General features: G+C 26.1%; 1 protein-coding gene across 2 annotated transcripts in view; it reads left to right on the forward strand.

The window, feature by feature from the left end:
• LOC101239243 (prolyl endopeptidase FAP) overlaps window positions 1-19,861 on the forward strand; it is a 132,155-nt gene that overhangs the window by 107,128 nt on the left and 5,166 nt on the right. For both annotated transcript variants that reach the window (XM_065799044.1, XM_065799045.1), the window contains 6 exons: window positions 2,541-2,651; window positions 13,053-13,135; window positions 13,244-13,344; window positions 14,571-14,865; window positions 18,327-18,351; window positions 18,561-18,661. In XM_065799044.1, the coding sequence (XP_065655116.1) occupies window positions 2,541-2,651; window positions 13,053-13,135; window positions 13,244-13,344; window positions 14,571-14,865; window positions 18,327-18,351; window positions 18,561-18,661 (716 nt within the window). The remainder of the gene's footprint in view (window positions 1-2,540; window positions 2,652-13,052; window positions 13,136-13,243; window positions 13,345-14,570; window positions 14,866-18,326; window positions 18,352-18,560; window positions 18,662-19,861) is intronic.

Consider the following 19,861-nt stretch of genomic DNA (forward strand, 5'->3'; position numbering starts at 1 on the left):
CTTGGCCTGTCAATAGTCCAGATCTTAATTACATAGAGAATTTGTGGTCTGGGTTAAACCACAATCTTGGTAAAATTGTAATAACAGATCTGGACCAGCTTAAAGAATTAGTAACAAAATTACTGAATAGTGCTCCAAATGAGATTACTTAGAATTTAGTGTACTCCATGCCGAAATATATCAATGAATGCTTAAAAGCAAAAGGATTGTCAACAAAATATTAATTTTTTTATTTTTTATGTTTTGTTACTTTTTTATTAAAGTTTGTTAATTTTATTTTTGTGGTTTGTTTATATTGGCCACATATTTTTTTTGATACAAATGAACACTTCTTTTAATTAGTTTTTAATTTTTTTAATTTTTATTATTTGATAATAAATTTATATTGTAATTATTTGATTTATTTCAATAAAAAAAAACTCAGGAAAAAATCACATTTAGTATATAAAATATTTATTTTCAAACTTATATTCATACTAACATAGCATGATGGATTGTTATTAATGGCCAATACTGTTTATATATATTGGGCATAAGGATTGGCACTGTTCTAATATACTTTGCACACTTGCAGTTGCTCAAAAGTGCTGACTTAAATCCAATCATTTTTCAGAAGAAAAAATGAAAATTAATGAAAAAAAAATTTTTTTTATGCTGTAATGAAATTTTTTCATATCTAAATAATGCCAACCCGAACCCTCAGTTGATGTATGTACTTAACATTCCACAGCTCTTTCATCATAACCTCATCAATGTTGTTTTATACTAGACGAGGTATGGAAAGATATGTTTATGTATATATATATATATATATATATATATATATATATATATATATATATATATATATATATATATATACAGCGGTGCACCCTATGGTTTTTTCCCAGTTGTTCTGTGGGCGACTAAAATAGTTTTTGTTTTTCATTTGAGTTGTCCACAATGATAATCAGTTAACTGGTGTAAAAGTTTTTTTTTGTATTATTTTTTTTTGGTGAAAATAATGAAGAAAAAAAATTTAAATGCCTGCTTAAATATCTAATAAGAAATGGTTGATTTCAAAGTAAATTAGTTAATTTATTAATTAAATTAATTAAAGATGTGTTGTAATTTTTTCTCCTAGTCAATATCTGTATCGTTTGTTTTTGTCAATCTTAACAAAAGTTTCATTACATGAAGCAAAAATGTTGAAAGCCAAAACTGCAAAGAAACTTTTTATATATAGAAAAATATTATTCTCTCTCAATCTTCAATCAAGTTTAATTTAGTTGAATGTTTAAAACATGTTTTTAATGTTTTGAACATTTTCCATTATACTAAGACTTTTTTTTTTTTTAGAAAAAAAGAATTTCCACTTCTATCATTCATTGCGTTCTAATAATAATTTTTCACGTGCACCTTAATAATGTTTTTTATTTTGTTAATTTTGTTTGACGAATTAAAAAATAAAATTTTTTATTAATGAAAAACAAAAGAAGTGTTATCAAAGTTATTAATGATTTAACTGCCCATTCACATGATTCAAAATGCAATTATAAGATTTAAAAAATGATACAAGAGCATTTGGAAATAAAAGAAATTGTAATTTTAAAACTCATTTTAAATCGTGCTTCAAAATGCAACAACAATGTTTACAAAAACAATACAGTTGCACTTCAAAATATTAAATTGCGTGTTGGCTTCTTTTTATTAAGTTTGGTCAAATTATATAACGCACTGTAGTGTACTCATTGTTTAATGAAGTGTATACTACTTTAAATGCTTTTCAAAGTTTTCTTTTAAATAATCGCAAGGAATAAAATCTTTATAGACCAAAATATTGTTTTATTAATAAACACACTTTAGTAAGAAGCAAACTGTCTGGTTGTCCTGCTGGGCTACTGACAAGCAAATTTCAATTGCCCTCTGAGAAAACAAGTCGTCCCGTGCCACCGGACGACCATGAGAGTACCGGACAACTATGAGAGTATATATATATATATATATATATATATATATATATATATATATATATATATATATATATATATATATATATATATATATATATATATATATATATATATATATATATATATATATATATATAAGAATATATATATATATATATATATATATATATATATATATATATATATATATATATATATATATATATATATATATATATATATAAAAGAATACATATACAAAAAAAATTAGTCAAGTCAGCCGTAATAATCTTGTTACGAGTGTTTAGTGATCATATATGTACCTGACTTAAATAGAAAATAAAACTTTGAAAAGAACTTAAATACAACAACAACAACAAAAAAACTCTAGTTGTGAAAGATTTTTTTTTACTTATTTGTAAATTTTATTTTTTTCTAAAATTCTAGTTTATTAGTTTTTAGCTTGTCTAATATTTGTTCAACATTTTAAAATTATTTACTTATACTTATATATTTACTTATATATTTAGGTATTTTTAAAAAATATTGAAATTTTATACCTACTTTTTAACATTTTTTTTAATGTTTTGATATTTTGTTATTTTTTAGTACCAAACTCCTTTATTTTCCAAAAATGGTAATTTTTACATAACTATGCTTCCTAAAAAGGGCACAAAAGAAAATGGAATGTTTCGTCATGTTGCAATAGTTCCTACAAATGTAAGTCGTTTACTTTTCAACGTTAACAATTAAAAAGTTAAAATTTTGAATTTTTATCTTCCGTATTTCAAGTTGCTATTGCAGAAGTTATACATACGCAAATTTCCCTTCCGTTATGCATTACACCAAAAAAATAAATAATGATTCCATAATAACCCTTTACGAAAAGAAACCTGCAAAACAAATCATTTCGAAAGAATAATTGCGAAGCAGTTCCTTACGGAAGGAGCGTTTCGGAATGTGCACTTACGGAATAGACTAGAAAGCATTCATTAAATTTTTATACAAAAAAATGTTATTGTTTATTATTTAAATAAAATAATGTTGTTAAATGATTCTTCAATAGTTTTTACATATACACTGCCACTCACGGAAGTTAGGACAGTGGAGATTTTTTCGAAAAAGCAAAATTAATATATAATTACGTTATAGAGTTTTTAATTTATATTAATAAAAATTATATTTTTTATACATTTTCAATATAAAATATATTATTAGTCAGTTTTATGTAATAAAAATGTACAAAAACCATTATAATAATTAAATTTTTTTTTCATCAAAAAAACCACCCTTTGATTTAATAACTGCTTTAACTATTCTCGGCATTCTTTCAATTAATTTTCTAATTGTTTCTTTTTGAATATTATTCCATTCCTGTTCTATAATATTCCATAAATGAGATTTTGATGTTGGACATACAGTTCTAATTTTTCTATCCAGTTCATCCCATAGTAACTCAATGGGGTTGAGGTCTGGGCTTTGGGGAGGCCAGGTCATTACACGTAATACATTTTCAGCTTTTTTTGATTCTAAATAATTTCTACATAATAATGCAGTATGTTTAGGGACATTATCATGCATCAGAATAAAATTATCTCTGATTAATTGAAGTCCCGAAGGGATTGCACTTGTTTCCCGAATATCTCTATAATGTTCTGCTCTCATTATACAATCGATTTTATGCAAATATCCCACTCCATCCAGAGAGAAACAACCCCAAACTATCACAGAGCCTTCACCATATTTTACTGTTGGAACCAGACATTGAGTTAGCATTTTTTCTTCAGCAGATCTTCTAACGTTATTTCTTCGCTTATTTCCGAAAACTTCAAATTTTGACTCATCGGTCCAGAGTACTTGTTTCCATTCATCCATCGTCCAATTTTTGTGGAGCTGTGCCCAACGGAATCTCTTCTGTCGATTAACTTTTCGTAGATATGGTTTTCGGATAGCAACACGACCATGCAAATTAGCTTTTTGCAATCTTCGTTTGATTGTACTGACAGAAACTTTTTTTTCTCGATCACAGTTGAAAATAGCTGTTATTTGTGGAGCAGTTAACATTCGATTATGCTTACTGATGATTTTTATACATCGGTCATCAGTTTTTGTTGTTATGCGAGAAGGACCTGGACGATTTCTGTCTTCCAAACTTCCAGATTCTTGATATCGACGAATCGTATAGCTAACTGTTGATTTACTCAGATTTAATTTTTCAGCTATTTTTCTAACTGTATAGCCTTCTTGAAGCAAATTGAGTATTGCTGTCCTTTTTTCAATACTTTTATTGGCTTACCTTTAGGCATATTTTTTTCAATATTTTGAATTTACACTAAAAAAAAAAATTTTTAATTTTACTTTTGAACTTCTGCACTTGAAATTTTTAAAACACTAACACAAAATACACAAAATATCTGCAAAAACACAGTAAACAATAGAAATACTTGTTAAATGACAAACTTAAAAGGTTTGAGTTGGTAATGTAAAATACAGGTTCATACGTGACCTTTAATATGTTTCTGCGTTCTCTGTTTATTTATTTAAAATGATAAGACTTTTACTTGTGAGTACAATTTATGTTATTTTAAATGTTAGTTATTTTAATATATTTACATTAAAATAACTTAATTTAGAATTTTTTTGATACAAATTTTATTTAACTTGATTTATTTTTATATAAACATAAATTTTACTAATATAAGTAAATAATTTTATAGCGTAATTACATTTTAATATTGTTTTGAAAAAAAAATTTTTGTCCTAACTTCCGTGAGCGGCAGTGTATATCTGTATATGTGTATATATATATATATATATATATATATATATATATATATATATATATATATATATATATATATATATATATATATATATATATATATATATATATATGTACAGGGCTTGTGATAAAGAAAATCGCCAAGCGTGTTATATCACGCTTGTAAAATAATAATATTTTGTCATCGAGCGCAATTATGCGCGCTCGGAGTCAGGGCCATGAGAGCGATCTTGAAATTTGAAAATTGCGGAAGACTGTGTTTATAAAAAGCTTTCTATTTGTTATACAGCTTTCATTCGTCAATGTTTAAAGTAGTATCTACAACAGCGCATTTATACTTCAATAATGTAGTTTTTTATACTTCCCAACTTCTTGTTTTTTATTTGCTATTTTTTTAAACTATTAATGGTAAAAAAAAACCAAACAAAATTGTAAGTGCTTAGTAAGGGGTCTTTAACGAGGGTCACAATTTATATTTTGGGAATAGGAACAAAAACAAATAGTTAAGCTGCGAATATATTTTTATTGCTTTTCAAAGTACTCGCCACGATGATCGATACACTTTAGCATGCGCTTAAACCAATTTTCAAAGCATTTATTCCATTCCGAATGAGGTATCTCCAAAACATGATTTTTGAACGCTTCAATAGCTTCTTCGGGCAATGGAAATTGTTGACCACGCAGTTTATCCTTCACAGATGGGAGCAAAAAGAAATCTTTGGATGCCAAATCAGGGCTGTACGGCGGATGGCCCATCAATTCGATGTTTTAAGTGCTCAAATAGTCTCTTGTTTGAGCTGATGTGTGAGAGCTTGTATTGTCATGATGAAGAACAATCCGACATCTCTTGTTTATTTTCCTTATTTCACCAAAGATTTCTGGCAAACAGATGGTTGTGTACCACTCAGAATTTACTGTTCTACGATCCTCTAGAGGCACTGTTGCAATATGATCAGGTTTTCCAAAGAAACAGGCCACCATTTTCTTTGAAGTGCTTCGTGCGTGAACAACTTTTGTTGGATTTGGTTCATCTTGCAACACCCATACAGTTGACTGCTGCTTACTTTTGAGCTCATACAAAAATATCCATGATTCGTCACTTGTCACGATTTTATAAACGTCTTTTGAAGCACTGCGATTGTATTTATTAAGCATTTCTTTGCACCAATCGACACGAGCCTTTTTTTGAGCGATTGTCAGATTATGTGGGATCCAATGCAAACATAACTTTCGCACAGCTAAGTGTTCATGTAAAATCGCATATATGCTAGTGGAACTAATGCTTAGGGATCCCTCAATCTCACAAAAGGTTACATGGCGATCTTGCTGAATCATTTCGTGCACAACATCGATGCTTTCTGGCACTAGAGTTAATTTTGGACGACCTTCACAAAACTCGTCGGACAGCGAACTATGACCACGATTGAATTCACTATACCAGCGATACACAGTGGTTTTTGATGGAGCTTCATCGCCAAAAGTCAAATTAAGTTGATTGATGCACTCTTGTTGAGATAATCCACGTCGAAAGTTGTAAAAAATCATCGCACGAAAATGTTCACGATTCAGTTCCATTTTTTGCCAAGACGAAACTTTCAACTAAATATAAAATAAACAAATAGCGTCCGTATGACAAAATGTTCTGAGTACATATATCGTCAAAAATGTCAAATTTTATGATGGAACCGTCAGATGGACTCACATGACATCAGTGTTGCCAATTCTTGAAATATAAATAGTGACCCTCGTACCCAAGAATAATTTGAAATTCTTCTTCGAAACTATTAGTTGTAAGTTAAATAACAGATTTTTCCCTCAACTGTTGTCAGCGGTCTTTCCTCTTTTTCATTTTCAAAACTGAATGCTGCTAATTCGCCAGTCGTATCTTCATCAGCACTGTCTATTTCATCGTTGTCATCGAGAACTTGATTTAGAATTATTCTTGCTGTTGTCATATACTCATCTTGGTCATCATCAACCTTAAGTAATCATCTCTTATTCAAATAAATACCTTTTGCTCGCTTTTTTATGAGGATTATTTCTTTTGATCAGCTTCCATAGTTTCCTAATATATAATTCTATCATTTAGCGTATAGGGACTCATGGATAAGCGTTGATCTGATAATATGCTAGTAACTGTGCTAAACATTTGCTCCACGCTTGAGTTTGATCTGGAAGTCGTTTAAATAAGTTAAATAACTTTTAATAAATTAGAAACTTTGACTTTTTGTACAAGAATATTGACCTCCAAATTTCTCTTGTCTGGTCATTTCTTATCATTGCTTCAAGATTTGTTCTTGCATGAATCAAAAATAGTTTCCATTCTTGAATAATTACCTTTTCATTAAAATTGAAATGTTCCAATGGTGTTTTAAAATGCGTGGTCAAAAACTTCATTTCGTCCACACCAACCATGTAATGTGATACATAGATTTCTAAAAATCCTAAATCCATATCAATTTCTTTGAGCTTCAATTCCAGTTCTAAATTTGTTCTGTTGATTGTAGTTAGAATATCATGCGGCAACAGTTCATTTGCTTCAAACACTTTCGATGCTGGCTCAAATCCCTAGCAAATCATAATAAACGGCAACAGTGCAAAGAAAATTATATGATTTAAATTTCTTTAGTAACCCTTGAAACTTCCCTCTTGTAGTTGGAGGGTTTTCCCGTTCATATATGTAGTTCTCGTAGGCCACTATAAAACCTGCCCATAACTCCAATAAATTTTTAAAAGCTCCTAAATGATGCCCAACAATCCTCGTCATCCGTTGAAACTTTCAAAGAAGATGATATTGGCGTTTGTATCTAAGAAGCAAAAGAATATCGCTGTAACAAAAATACATTTTTTCCTCAAATGTTTACTTTATGTGGTACCTATTTTAAGTGAACGATAGCAAAAGACAATTTAACCACAATTATTTTGGTTATTATTTTACATTATATGTAGTTAATATATATTTATATATACATATATTTATAAAAGTACACATTTTTACTGATCAATTTATATTGTTTAAATCGTTTTCTATAATATATTTTATATAATATAAACATTGATTTGCTTTGGTGTGAAACTGAAAAAAATAGAAACTGAATAGAAAATGAAAAAACAATAATAAAAAAGGGTTAACAATTTTTAACTAATGTTACATTACGTAAGCGTTGTTAGTTAAAAACATAAGTTTTAACTGCGTCATTAAAAAAAGAATTCTGTAGAAAAAAAGGATGCTGTAACATTGCTCAAAAAAAGATTATTTTACTTAATTAAGTTTTTTTATGTTAAGCTTTTTATTTTTTTCTCTTTCATTTACATTTTTTTTCAAGTTAACATTTTTTTTAACTTTATCTTAGTTTAGTTTTTTTAGCGCATTTTTGAAATAATTCAACATTTAACATTAACATAAACCTTGCCATCAAGCAAATGTGTAAATACATATTGGCCAAATTGTCGAAACAAAATATAATAATGGTATGCAATAGCATGCCTTTCTAGTCAAGCCTGCAACAAACAACACTTTAGCCCAGTTCAAATTTAACAAATTAGAATCTGGTAATTAAGAATAAAAATTCTTTATTTCAAAGGTAATAAATTATTATAACCTTCGAGGATTTTGTCTTTATTGCATCAGTTGAGGTTACACATCGCTCATTTAAGGGGTTTTTCTCTCTCTCACATCTTATTGCAGTAAAGTGAGATGCTTTTTCTAAATGTCTTTGAATTGTGTGGTCCCATTGATAAACCGTAAAGCACTTACAACCGAATCAATAAAATGAATAACATTTTGTGAATAACAAAAAAATAAAAATAAAAAATAAAAAGCTGAGCAAGCATTATTTATTGCGCCTAGAAGATTTAAAAATACGAGCGCAGCGCAATCGTGCCCGCTTCAATACAAGCACTGATGTTTATATATATATATATATTTATATATTTATATATATATATATATATATATTTTTATATATATATATATATATATATATATATATATATATATATATATATATATATATATATATATATATATATATATATATATATATATATATATATATATATATAATGCAGTGATCTGGAAAGGTTAAGAAAGTTACAAAGGGAAAGGATGTGAGGTGTTGAAATAGAAATTAAGGGTGCCTAGCACAGCTAAAATTTAAATAGAAAAAACTGAAACGTTTTGAAGAGACATAGAGACATGTTGCGAAGGGACAATGCTCCCTTCGCAAAATGTCTCTATGCCAGTGTTTATATATATTTATATTTATCAATTACCGACTTTGGTTTACTTCCGACCTTCAATTGTTTATTGCCTTTGGCTTAGCAGAAATAGAGGTTTGCTATTTATATTCTCATATTTAAAAACTTCGTAAAATATTTGGTTCCATTACAAAGTTTAATTGAATTTTTAGTGTTGTTTGGCCATTTTCAATTAATTTATCATTACGTTCCAGACTAGCTACAGCTCTGAAACTTTCAGTTCTTGTATAGCCCGGTGAGCTTCTATGTTAAAATTGTTTCCAGGGGCGAAGACCCGGGGAAGAATTGTATTGTATGTGCCTGCTTTTTTGCTTCAAAATCTTGCAACTAAATTTTTACTGCCCTCTAAAATAGCTAGAGTTTTAAAACTTTCAGCAGTTGTATTGTCCCAATAACGTTGGGATGTTGAAAATTAAAACATTATCAGGGCCAACAACACAAGGGACAATAAATGCCCTTCCCAGCTTGACTTTTTTTTTTTTTTTTTATAAAGGAAAACATTTTAGAAAAAAACATTGAAAAGAATGTCTTTAAAATTTTTTTAAATTTACTTGTTGTTATTGAGGTAATAAAAGTGAAAGCGCATATAACGCACCTCAAAAATAGAGCACCTCAAAAATAAAAAAATTGAAACTGATTAAACATAAAATTACTCTATTTGAAAACAAGTGAGACCTATTTTTAGGCATTTTATTACATAATTAAGTTTTAGTATTCATCACTTAAATTAGGTCTTTTTTTGATTTCAACAAAGGCATTGTTTCCTGATTACGCAATTGCATTCGTATGTCAACGTTGTTCAAGTTATCTTCATTATTTAACTCTTATTCATTAAATGACATTCTAAAAGTATATTTTATGAAAGTCTTGATTTTTTTATAAAAGTTTAAAATTGAAACTTATCAATATCATATAAAAATTAGTATTTTAATTACATAGTTAATTATACGTATTTGATTCATAAAATGTAATTAAATATATTTATTATGCCGTGTTCATAAGAGTTTTTCCATTTAGAACTGTTTTGCAAGTTGCGGTGTGAAAGAGTTTCTTTTCGAAAGAAATTTGGTTTTTTATCATTATTTTAAAAATTAAACCTTAAAATGTTCATATGTTGCAATACAAATAATAAAATTTTATTATAAACATTTTGGTATATAAAAATTTGATTTTTACAAATATATCCATTTGGCCAATAAATTTTTTTATAGACTTCAAAACGTCATTTAGTGAAAGTCGCAAGTCTGACTTCTGTAAGCACTACTTCCGCATGTAGCAAAATAGTTTTATTTTGTAATTCAAGTTGCGAAAGGCTACATTTTGTCAGTAGCATTTGCGAAATGAACATTGACAGTTTTTTTGTTTCATAAAATTCAGTACGAAAAAAAAAATTCCTGATTAACAACTCTAAAACAAAATCTTCCGGTTACCAACTCTAGTTCATATATTTAAATATTACCATAAATTTTAAAATTTTAAATGCAGCATACAAAATTATTACAGAAGCTTTTGGAATGAAATATCCTTTTGATGGCAAATGAATTTTAATTTACACAATTTATTTTTAACCCATGTTTAAATGTGACTTTTTTGGCAGAGTTCAAACTTTAGCTCTGAGGTTTTACTATAGCACTTCTATAATGTATGTTTCTTTGATGATAAAATATAAATTTGATTTAATTTTTTTAATATAAAATCACTTAAAAATAGTTTCAATTTTTAATTGTTTTTTTAAATTATTACTTTCGATTATATAATCACTTGTTATAATTAATACTGTTGACTCTTCTCTATATAAATTTAAATCTTATAAAATTTGTATATACAAATTTTATAAGATACATCTTTTATAAAATTCAAGTATTTCAAGGGTTCAGATGAAGTTTAAGTAAAGTTAGTTTTTTTTTTAGTATTTTGGTTAAAGTTTAGTTTAAAGTTAGAAATTAACAACTAAAAAAGTATTAATTTAAAAAAAAGCATATTGCATAAAAAAAAAAGGATATTGCATATCTTTAGTATGTACTTTTTCTATTTCTATTTTCAAATAATAATATTTTTTTTTTTAAATTTTAGAAACTTGACTTAATAACTTGACAAGACAATAATTATAATGGGAAACAAAATATTTCTGTTAACCAGTCTTTTTATTTTAATAGTCTAGTAAAGATACATTCTCTAGTTTACAAAGACTTCCATAGTGAGACACTTGGTCTGGGCATTCACTTACATATTAATTAAATTATTTGTTGTGAAATCATATTTAAATCCTCCCCAGTGGGCACAGGACCTAAATAAGACGTCTTTTGAATGTTCAAAAGACGTCCAAAACGTTCAAAAGACGTTTAAAAGACGTCTTTTTTACGTCCTGTGCCCACTGGGTCTGACCATTCTTTTATGTGCATTTGTTAGCACCTCTTCGCTCCATCTTTCTCTTTAAAAAATTGCATTTTTTAATTTCTTACCCAGCCAACTTTTTGTCTGTTTTCCAGACAACTCAGATAACTTATCTTTACTCTTTGATTTGTGTTTTGTCTCCCTAGTTTGTGATCAGTTTTTCCTTACTTTTGCTATTATTCTTTCTTGTCAGTTTTAAGTCAAGCCTAACTCTATCCCATTTTTTCCTATTTGTGCAGCTATTTTCAATTTTTATGAAGAAAAAGTTAAAGTTGATAGTAAAATATATAGAAAATAAAAAATTTTTAATTACAGAAAAAGTGCACGACTTACAAGAATGTAGTATTTGTAGAAAAAAAGAAGCCAAAGTATCCAACTAGGTCCAACTAGGAGTAAAGGTCCAACTATAACTTCAACTCATTTTTGGATCTTGTTTAAGAGAGAGAGCCCCATTAGAAAAACCAGCCCAAATTTATCCTGCAGTATTCCATATAAAGATCAATAATGAATTCAATCTAAATTCTCTTTTGCAACAGCTTGGGGCTTGCAGTGGCTTGTAAATTTTTTTACCCAAACAAAACTTGTTTACTGCTAATAATTATTACAATATTGTAATAATTTCCATATAAGGTAATAATTTCCATATAAGGTAATAATTTCCATATATTATAATAATTTCCATATATTGTTATAATTTCCATATAGATGATATAATTTAGATTCTATGAAAGATTCTATTGATAAATAATGCTCTTACTGACTTCTTTATTTCTTATTGAATTATTCTTCACTGCTCCAAGATCTCAATGTTTTTTGACCCAAATATTTTGTTCAGTTAATAGTAATGATTTTCTTGAGTGATCTAAAATATCTAATGTTTTTTTTTGAGATTTCTGTAAATTGTTTGGCATAAATAAGGGAATTTTAAAGTCTAGTTGATGTAACAACACTTCCTTGTAGCAGCAGGCTATAAGATAGTAGATGTAGCTACACTCTGCCCATGTTTAACCGTAAAAAAGCAACATTCCTGGCATGTTTTACTTATTTGTCAGTTGTTGTAGCAACACTCCTCATCTTTTAAAAATGTTTTTTGTTTTTTTATTGTTTTATAAAAATATAAAACAATAAAAAAAACAAAAACAAAAACACCATTAAATAAAAAAATCCTTTCTAGTCATAATTGTTACTGTTTTTTAAAAAACAATAAAACTTAATTAAAATTAAAACTTCTTTTTAATTGTTTTAATTTTTAAACGACATTGTTGTGTTGTTTAATTGTTAAAAAAAAGCTTTGAAAGAGACTTTGTTAACCGTTTAAGTCTCCATTGACTACTATACAAAGATATACGTATGTGTGTATATATATATATATATATATATATATATATATATATATATATATATATATATAAGTATATGTATATATATATATATGTATGTATGTATATACATATGTATGTATGTATATATATATGTGTGTATATATATATGTGTGTGTGATATATATATATATATATATATATATATATATATATATATATATATATATATATATATATATATATATATATATATATATATACATACATATATATATAAGTATGTAAACAAAATGTAATTACTAAATACAGTATATTAAAAAAATATAATTGAAAATGTAATTTTTTTAAAATATATTTATGTAGGGATCAAAAGAACAACAATTTTTGACTGATGGTGATTACATGATAAAAGAGTTGGACTGTTATAACAAAGAGGAAGATATTGTGTATGAGAAACCTTCTTTCTCAAAAACAAGTATAGTCCTTATTTACAGTTCAAAATGGTTATCATAATTTTTTCCTTCTTTTTTATATTTTTTTCTTGTTCAATTAAGGTATTACCGTAGTACAGAAACTTCATCAACTCAGTGTCATGTTTATAGCTATGATATTAAAACTAGAGATAAAAAATGTCTAACTTGTGGTCTTATAAAAGGTAAGATTAATGAAAGTTGTTTTAAAGTTGTAAAAAATTCATCATCACCTAAGAAATCCCTGTTTACAAGCAAACAATTGTTTGTTGATTAGTAATTGTTTTTACAGTTATTAAAATTAATATATAAATATTTTTTAATCTATTTTAAAAAACTTTTTGTATATTGATCATAAGTGTTCTACTCAGATATCCTTTTGAAATTTGACAGCTGGAACTAAAAAGTTTCTAAAAATTGGAATTTTAAAATGAACTTGTTTAAAGGTCCAATGAGGTTACAAGGTAATAATAGAAATCATCATTGAAGATGTGATATTCATTCTATTTTTTAATAAATTATCTATATATATATCAATTTTATATAAAGATTGCCTTTTCAATTAAATTAATATATAATTTTAATTGGTACTGCCTATCTATACAGCTATTGCCCCATACTATGAGTTTTGTTATATCATAATTAATTTAAATAAAAATGATTGTAAAAGTTTGACTGTTAATAATTTTTTGGAAAGTACAAACGTAAATAAAATTCAAAAAGAAAGCTTCTTGCTCAAAATATTTTGTGTATGGACCAGTTGATTAATTTAAAATATATTAAGTTTTCTAAAAACTGAAATGTATTAGGAAAATAAAAAGTTGATTTTATTAAAGTGTTAATTAATTTCAAAAAAGCTGTTTGCACTTTCGAAGTAATAATTTTTATGGTATTTTGCACTACTTATCTATAGCAAGGCCGTATTAATGTTGCATGAGTTGTTTTTTAGGAAATTTAAGTAATGTAAATTAAACATTTATTTACGTTATGAACATTACATTATGATATTATATTTATTTACACAAAAAGATTTGTGTGAAAATCAATATTTTCACACAAAAAAATCACTTTCTATAATCTATGTAAAAATAGTTACAATTTTTTTTTTAATTAAAGGAGTGTCACCAAAAAGAAAGGAAAAATCTTTTCAGCAGTATATAGAATTTATTCTGATATAGTGCTAAAATCTCTATTAAATTTTTTTTTTGGTACAGACAAAAAAAGTACGCAAAAATATAAAATAAGATGAAAAAGCAAAATACAAACAAATTTCTATTCTACAAAAATTTTCAGTATCGTAAAATAGTAGATTACTCATAATATTTATGTAAAAAAACAATATTCATAATATTTATAAAAAAAAATTTAAATAATGTTTTTTTAACAATAACAAAGAGATTGATTTATTTAGATGAAGAGACTGGTGCAAATTGTACTTACTACATGCCACAGTTTAGTCCCAATTGTACGTGGGTTACGTTATCTTGTTTAGGACCAATTGTTCCTCTTACTATCATTTATGGCATAAAAACAAAAAAGATAAAAACAATGGTTGATAATAACAATACTAGAAGAATTGTAAAGAATTTCACTATGCCAACAAGTCATTATTATACCATTAAATCTGATGGATATGATGTTCCAATTCGAGAGATTCGTCCATACAATTTTGATATAAAAAAGAAATATGCTGTCTTGTTTGATGTGTTAGTTAATTTAATATTCAAAACTTGTATATGTATATAATTTGTACATTTATGTACTATTACCACACAATTAAGCGTTTTTCATGCAAATTTATATTTTAATCATATAATTAGTTATTAAAAAATGTAAATATTTGTTATTTTTCATAATATTCTATATACATTGTTTATAGGTTTTTGGATCATTTAACTATTTATAGATAATTTCTTGACTTATATGGGTGTATACACTAGTGGAGGATGGGTGTATACACTAGTGGAGGATGGGTGTATACACAAGTGGAGGATGGGTGTATACACTAGTGGAGGATGGGTGGGGTCAGAAGTAACAGCTTTCATACATATTATTTGTAACAATCATATAAAATTTAAATTTAAATCTTTTTAGATTTTTAAATTTCTGTTTACTTTGTACCAAAGAAAATAAACATAAAACTTTTAATTTTGTGTTAGCCTGTTCTGTGAACTACTTGTTTTTAATCTTATTTAGAAATCTGGCTGTAAAATTTAAAATTTAAAATTTCATTTATTTTAATTAAAAAGTAAAATAAATGAAGTGCTATTCTTTTATATATATATATAGGTATATATATATATATATATATATATATATATATATATATATATATATATATATATATATATATATATATATATATATATATATATATATATATATTCTTTTATATATGTTTATATATATATATATATATATATATATATATATATATATATATATATTACTATTTTTAAAATTTATCTTTTATTAAAAAAAAATTCATTTTTGCTTTTCAAAGTGTTTAAACAATATATATTCTGAAATAAAAGTTTACATTTCATGATTGTTTACTAATAGTATGAGTACTAATCTAAGGTAAACACCAAATAAATAAGATATTAAATAACTATTAAATAATAAGCAATCATGTAATAATAATAAAGTAAATTTAATGAAGAGGGTTATAATAATATCAATAACTCTATTAAATATAATAATTACAATAATAATGATTATATTAGTAATTATAATAGCAACAACATTAATAATAATAGTAATAATAACAAAATTAACAATAATAATAACAATAATAACAACAACAACAAAAATAATAATAATAATATTAACAAATATCACATATAAATATTAATCAATTTTAATAAGTAATAATGACGGTAATGAAAATCTAAATAAAATATTAACATCACATATAAGAATAATACAAAAACAATAGTAATAATAATCTATTATAAGCCCAAAATTTTAATTATAGTATTTTTCTAACAAATAGTCAAAAAGATGGTTTTTAAATTGTGAAATAGAGTTGAGTGATTGAAAATGAAGGCGTAAATTATTCCACGATTTTATTCATTGGTTTGTAATAGAATCACCGTATTTTACCAAACAGCAATTTGAGATAGATAATTTAAAGTTACTGAAAGATCAAAGGTAATAACGAAAACTTTTTTTAGTGGTAAAAATATTGGAGAATGATGGAGGGAGGTTTACTTGTTTATGATTCCAGACAAATACACAATTTAATAGATAAACAAGATCACATAATTTTAGTATTTTTGATTGAAAGTAAAAGATGTCAGAATTAGAATGATATTGTGAAATAATATTATTTTTACAGCCTTGTTTTGTAGGTTAGATAATCTTAAAAAAGCATTAGACTTGCTTTGTCCCCAAACCTGACATATCTAAGATGTGATCCAAAAATCGCGTGGTATATATTAAGTAGAGTTTCATAATTAACATAGTGGCAAATTTTGGCTAGCATCCCATTTGATCTACACAATATCACTGCTAAGTTTTTAAGATATGAGGAAAAGGATAGATCTGAGTCAATTTGGATTCCAAGATATTTTAATGAAACTACGGGAAAGATTTTCTGGCCAATAATTCTAAAGTTTATGTTTTTATAAATTTTAGATTGGCTTGATTTGAAAATAATGAGTTCAGTTTTGTTGGTATTAAGACTTAGTTTGTTAGGGTGCAGCCATTGAAGAAGGTTAAATAAATAATGATTAATATGTTTTTTAATTTTTTTTAATGGCTTGTTTGTTATGAGCAAATTGGTGTTGTTAGAAAAATGGTAAGGCGTTAAAAATTTGGAGAGACATTGAGATCATTTATAAAAATAAGGAAAAGCAATGGTCCTAATACAGAACCTTGGGGTACACCTGTAGAGCATTTTATCGGAAAAGATTTGGCATCATTGATGGAGACAAATTGCGATCTATTATAAAGATATAATGAAAACCATTGGTGAGTATTACCTCTAACACTGTGGTGTTCCAATTTACTTAAGAGGATGGAGTGATCAACAGAATCAAAGGCTTTCTCTAAGTCAAGAAACACTCCACATGCAAAAAGTTTATTGTCAAGAGCATTTCTAATAGTTTCTGTTATTTTAATAAGTGCATGAGTTGTGGAGTGTTTGTTACGAAATACATACTGATGTTTGTAGAGGCATTGGTTTTTTTCAAAAAAGCTATATAGTCTGTTGAACATGGTTCTTTCAAATATTTTACTAATGTTAGATAGAAGAGAAATCAGTCGATAATTTGTGTGGTCCATTAGAGAACCCTTTTTCATGGATAGGAATGACTTTTGTTATCTTAAAAACATCTGGAAAAAGATTTTTATTAAAAGAATTATTCAATATGGTACAGAGAGGCTTGCAAATAAAATAAGAGGTAAGTTTAAGGTGTGTGGGGATACTATTCGGTCCTAAACTTTTACCATTTTGTAAACTATTTTTTATTAAATTAGACACCTCATTTTCAGTCACTGGATTAAGAAAGAAAGAATTAAAATGAGCATTTTTTAAATAGTCAGAGAAGATACTTTTAGAAGAAATCATTTTACTTTTGGGTGGGTGTTATATTGTTTCATAGTGTTATAAAGGTAATGACAGAAATATAATTCCAAAAAGATTTTCAAAGGTTATATCTTGTTATCATTTCAATATTCTAATAATAATAATAATTAATAAATAATAATAATAATATTCTAATAATAATAGTAATAATAATAATCTAAAAAAAAAATAATAATAATTTTGCTATGTAAAAAGTTCTTAATAAAGAATGCAACTTCTGGATATTTTTTCAGACAAGATAAATTAAAAAGGATAAAAAAAACTTTCCTGTAATAAATATTTTTCATACGTAGGTAATGTTTAAGCTTATAGTTTAAGTTAATGTTCAATCATCAGTAAATGTATGTGTTTTCATACTTAAATGTTTAAACCTCATCATAAGTAAATGTATGTGTTGTTGAAATAATGCTGCTACCTTTTGCCTAATTAATCTAAATATTATGCCTAGTTTGTTCTATTATTATTTGTTCTATTAATAGCTATTATGTTCAATATAATCCTTATATTTAATATCTTTATTATTTGAATATATTGTTTCTAACAACAGTCTTTTATATTATTATTTCTCTTTTGTAGATATGGTGGACCAAATACACAAAAAGTAAGTTGTAATTTATAAACTTATGTTTAAGCAAGTAATGAATTTGATAAAAGTTTATTTTAAATTGATACTTGGTAAATTCGTGAATATAAGAACATGAAGCTTGATGGTGAAAATGAAAAATAATGAATATGAACTGATGAATTATTAAATAAAGTTGTAAAAAATGTGTTAAAATTTAGTTTGAACATTTTTTTATTATTTTTTAGATTGACGATAGATTTAGAATAAGTTTTACAACTATGTTTACTTCACATGACATTATTGTTGTCAATTTTGATGCAAGAGGATCAAGTTGTAAAGGCTATGCGTAAGTAGTTAGTTTTTTTTAAATTCAAAGTATTCAAATTTTCAGACTTTTTACATTATTTTTGATGATAATTTATTTAGTGAATTTTTCTTTTACATAAATCAAATAAATTATATATGTTTAACTCTTCGATGCTAAGAAAGCTATTTTACAGTTTTTGATTATATTTGTTATTATTTTATCTATATGTTTATTGATATTAAAAAGATAATAATATTGAAACAATATGATCAAATTAAACTGTTCCACTTGAACAATGAGGGTTGTATGATGTAGTTCTGCTTGTTACAATTCCACAAGTAAATGCTGTAATTCTTCTAAAACTAGACTTTTTTTTATGTTAGCTTTTGCCGCATTTGCCCATCATACCTTTCAATCAGTTTCAAGTCAAGTCTTACTTTTTTTTTACCTTTTTGTGTAACTGCTATTTTTAATAGTAATCTCGTTAATATAAGCCATCCATAATATAATAATCCATCAGAATTTTAAAAATGACTTTTAAGTTCTAGAAGTACCTTTTTTTTGTGTGGAGCAAAGGACATTTAAAAATTATTTACCCCTGGCCATCATGAAGTCTCTGTATGCCCCTGGTCCTCAGTATACTTTTCAGCTAAACAAACTTCGAGTAGTAAGAGAATAGCCCCCTCTTTTTTTTTTAAAAGCCTCTTTTTTTTTATTTTTTAATTTAAGAGTTCTTCAAAGTGGGATTGTTAAATTAAAACCATGTTCATCTTGAGTTACATTCATAACTGTAAATACTCAAATGTTCATATATGCAAATGTTTCCTGTTAAAAATTCTAATCAAGATAATCATTATTTTTCCATTGAAACAAAGCAATAGCATTTGTTGTACTAAATGAGTAAGGTGTGCCAATGTAAACCTGGAACAGCTTTAATATTGGCTTTGATGGCTGCTTATAACTTGTTTGGAAAATGGAAAATAGATAGCATATCAACATTTAGGTTTTTTATAGTTCAGGAATATTTGTTTATAGTTCTGGAATAATCAACTCACATTAGTTTTTTATGTTGTTCATTTTTGTGATCACAATCTGTTCTCCAAAATGAGTTATTTGGTTAGATATTTTTTATAATAAAGCTGTTTTTTAATTTTGGATTTAGTACTGTTTTTTTATGAGTTGAATTACCAAAACTTAATTGTAATATGGTGACAATCTTTAAAAAGATTCATAAGCTAT

The sequence above is a fragment of the Hydra vulgaris genome, chromosome 06, assembly GCF_038396675.1.
Source record: "Hydra vulgaris chromosome 06, alternate assembly HydraT2T_AEP".
NCBI classification, from domain to species: Eukaryota; Metazoa; Cnidaria; class Hydrozoa; order Anthoathecata; family Hydridae; genus Hydra; species Hydra vulgaris.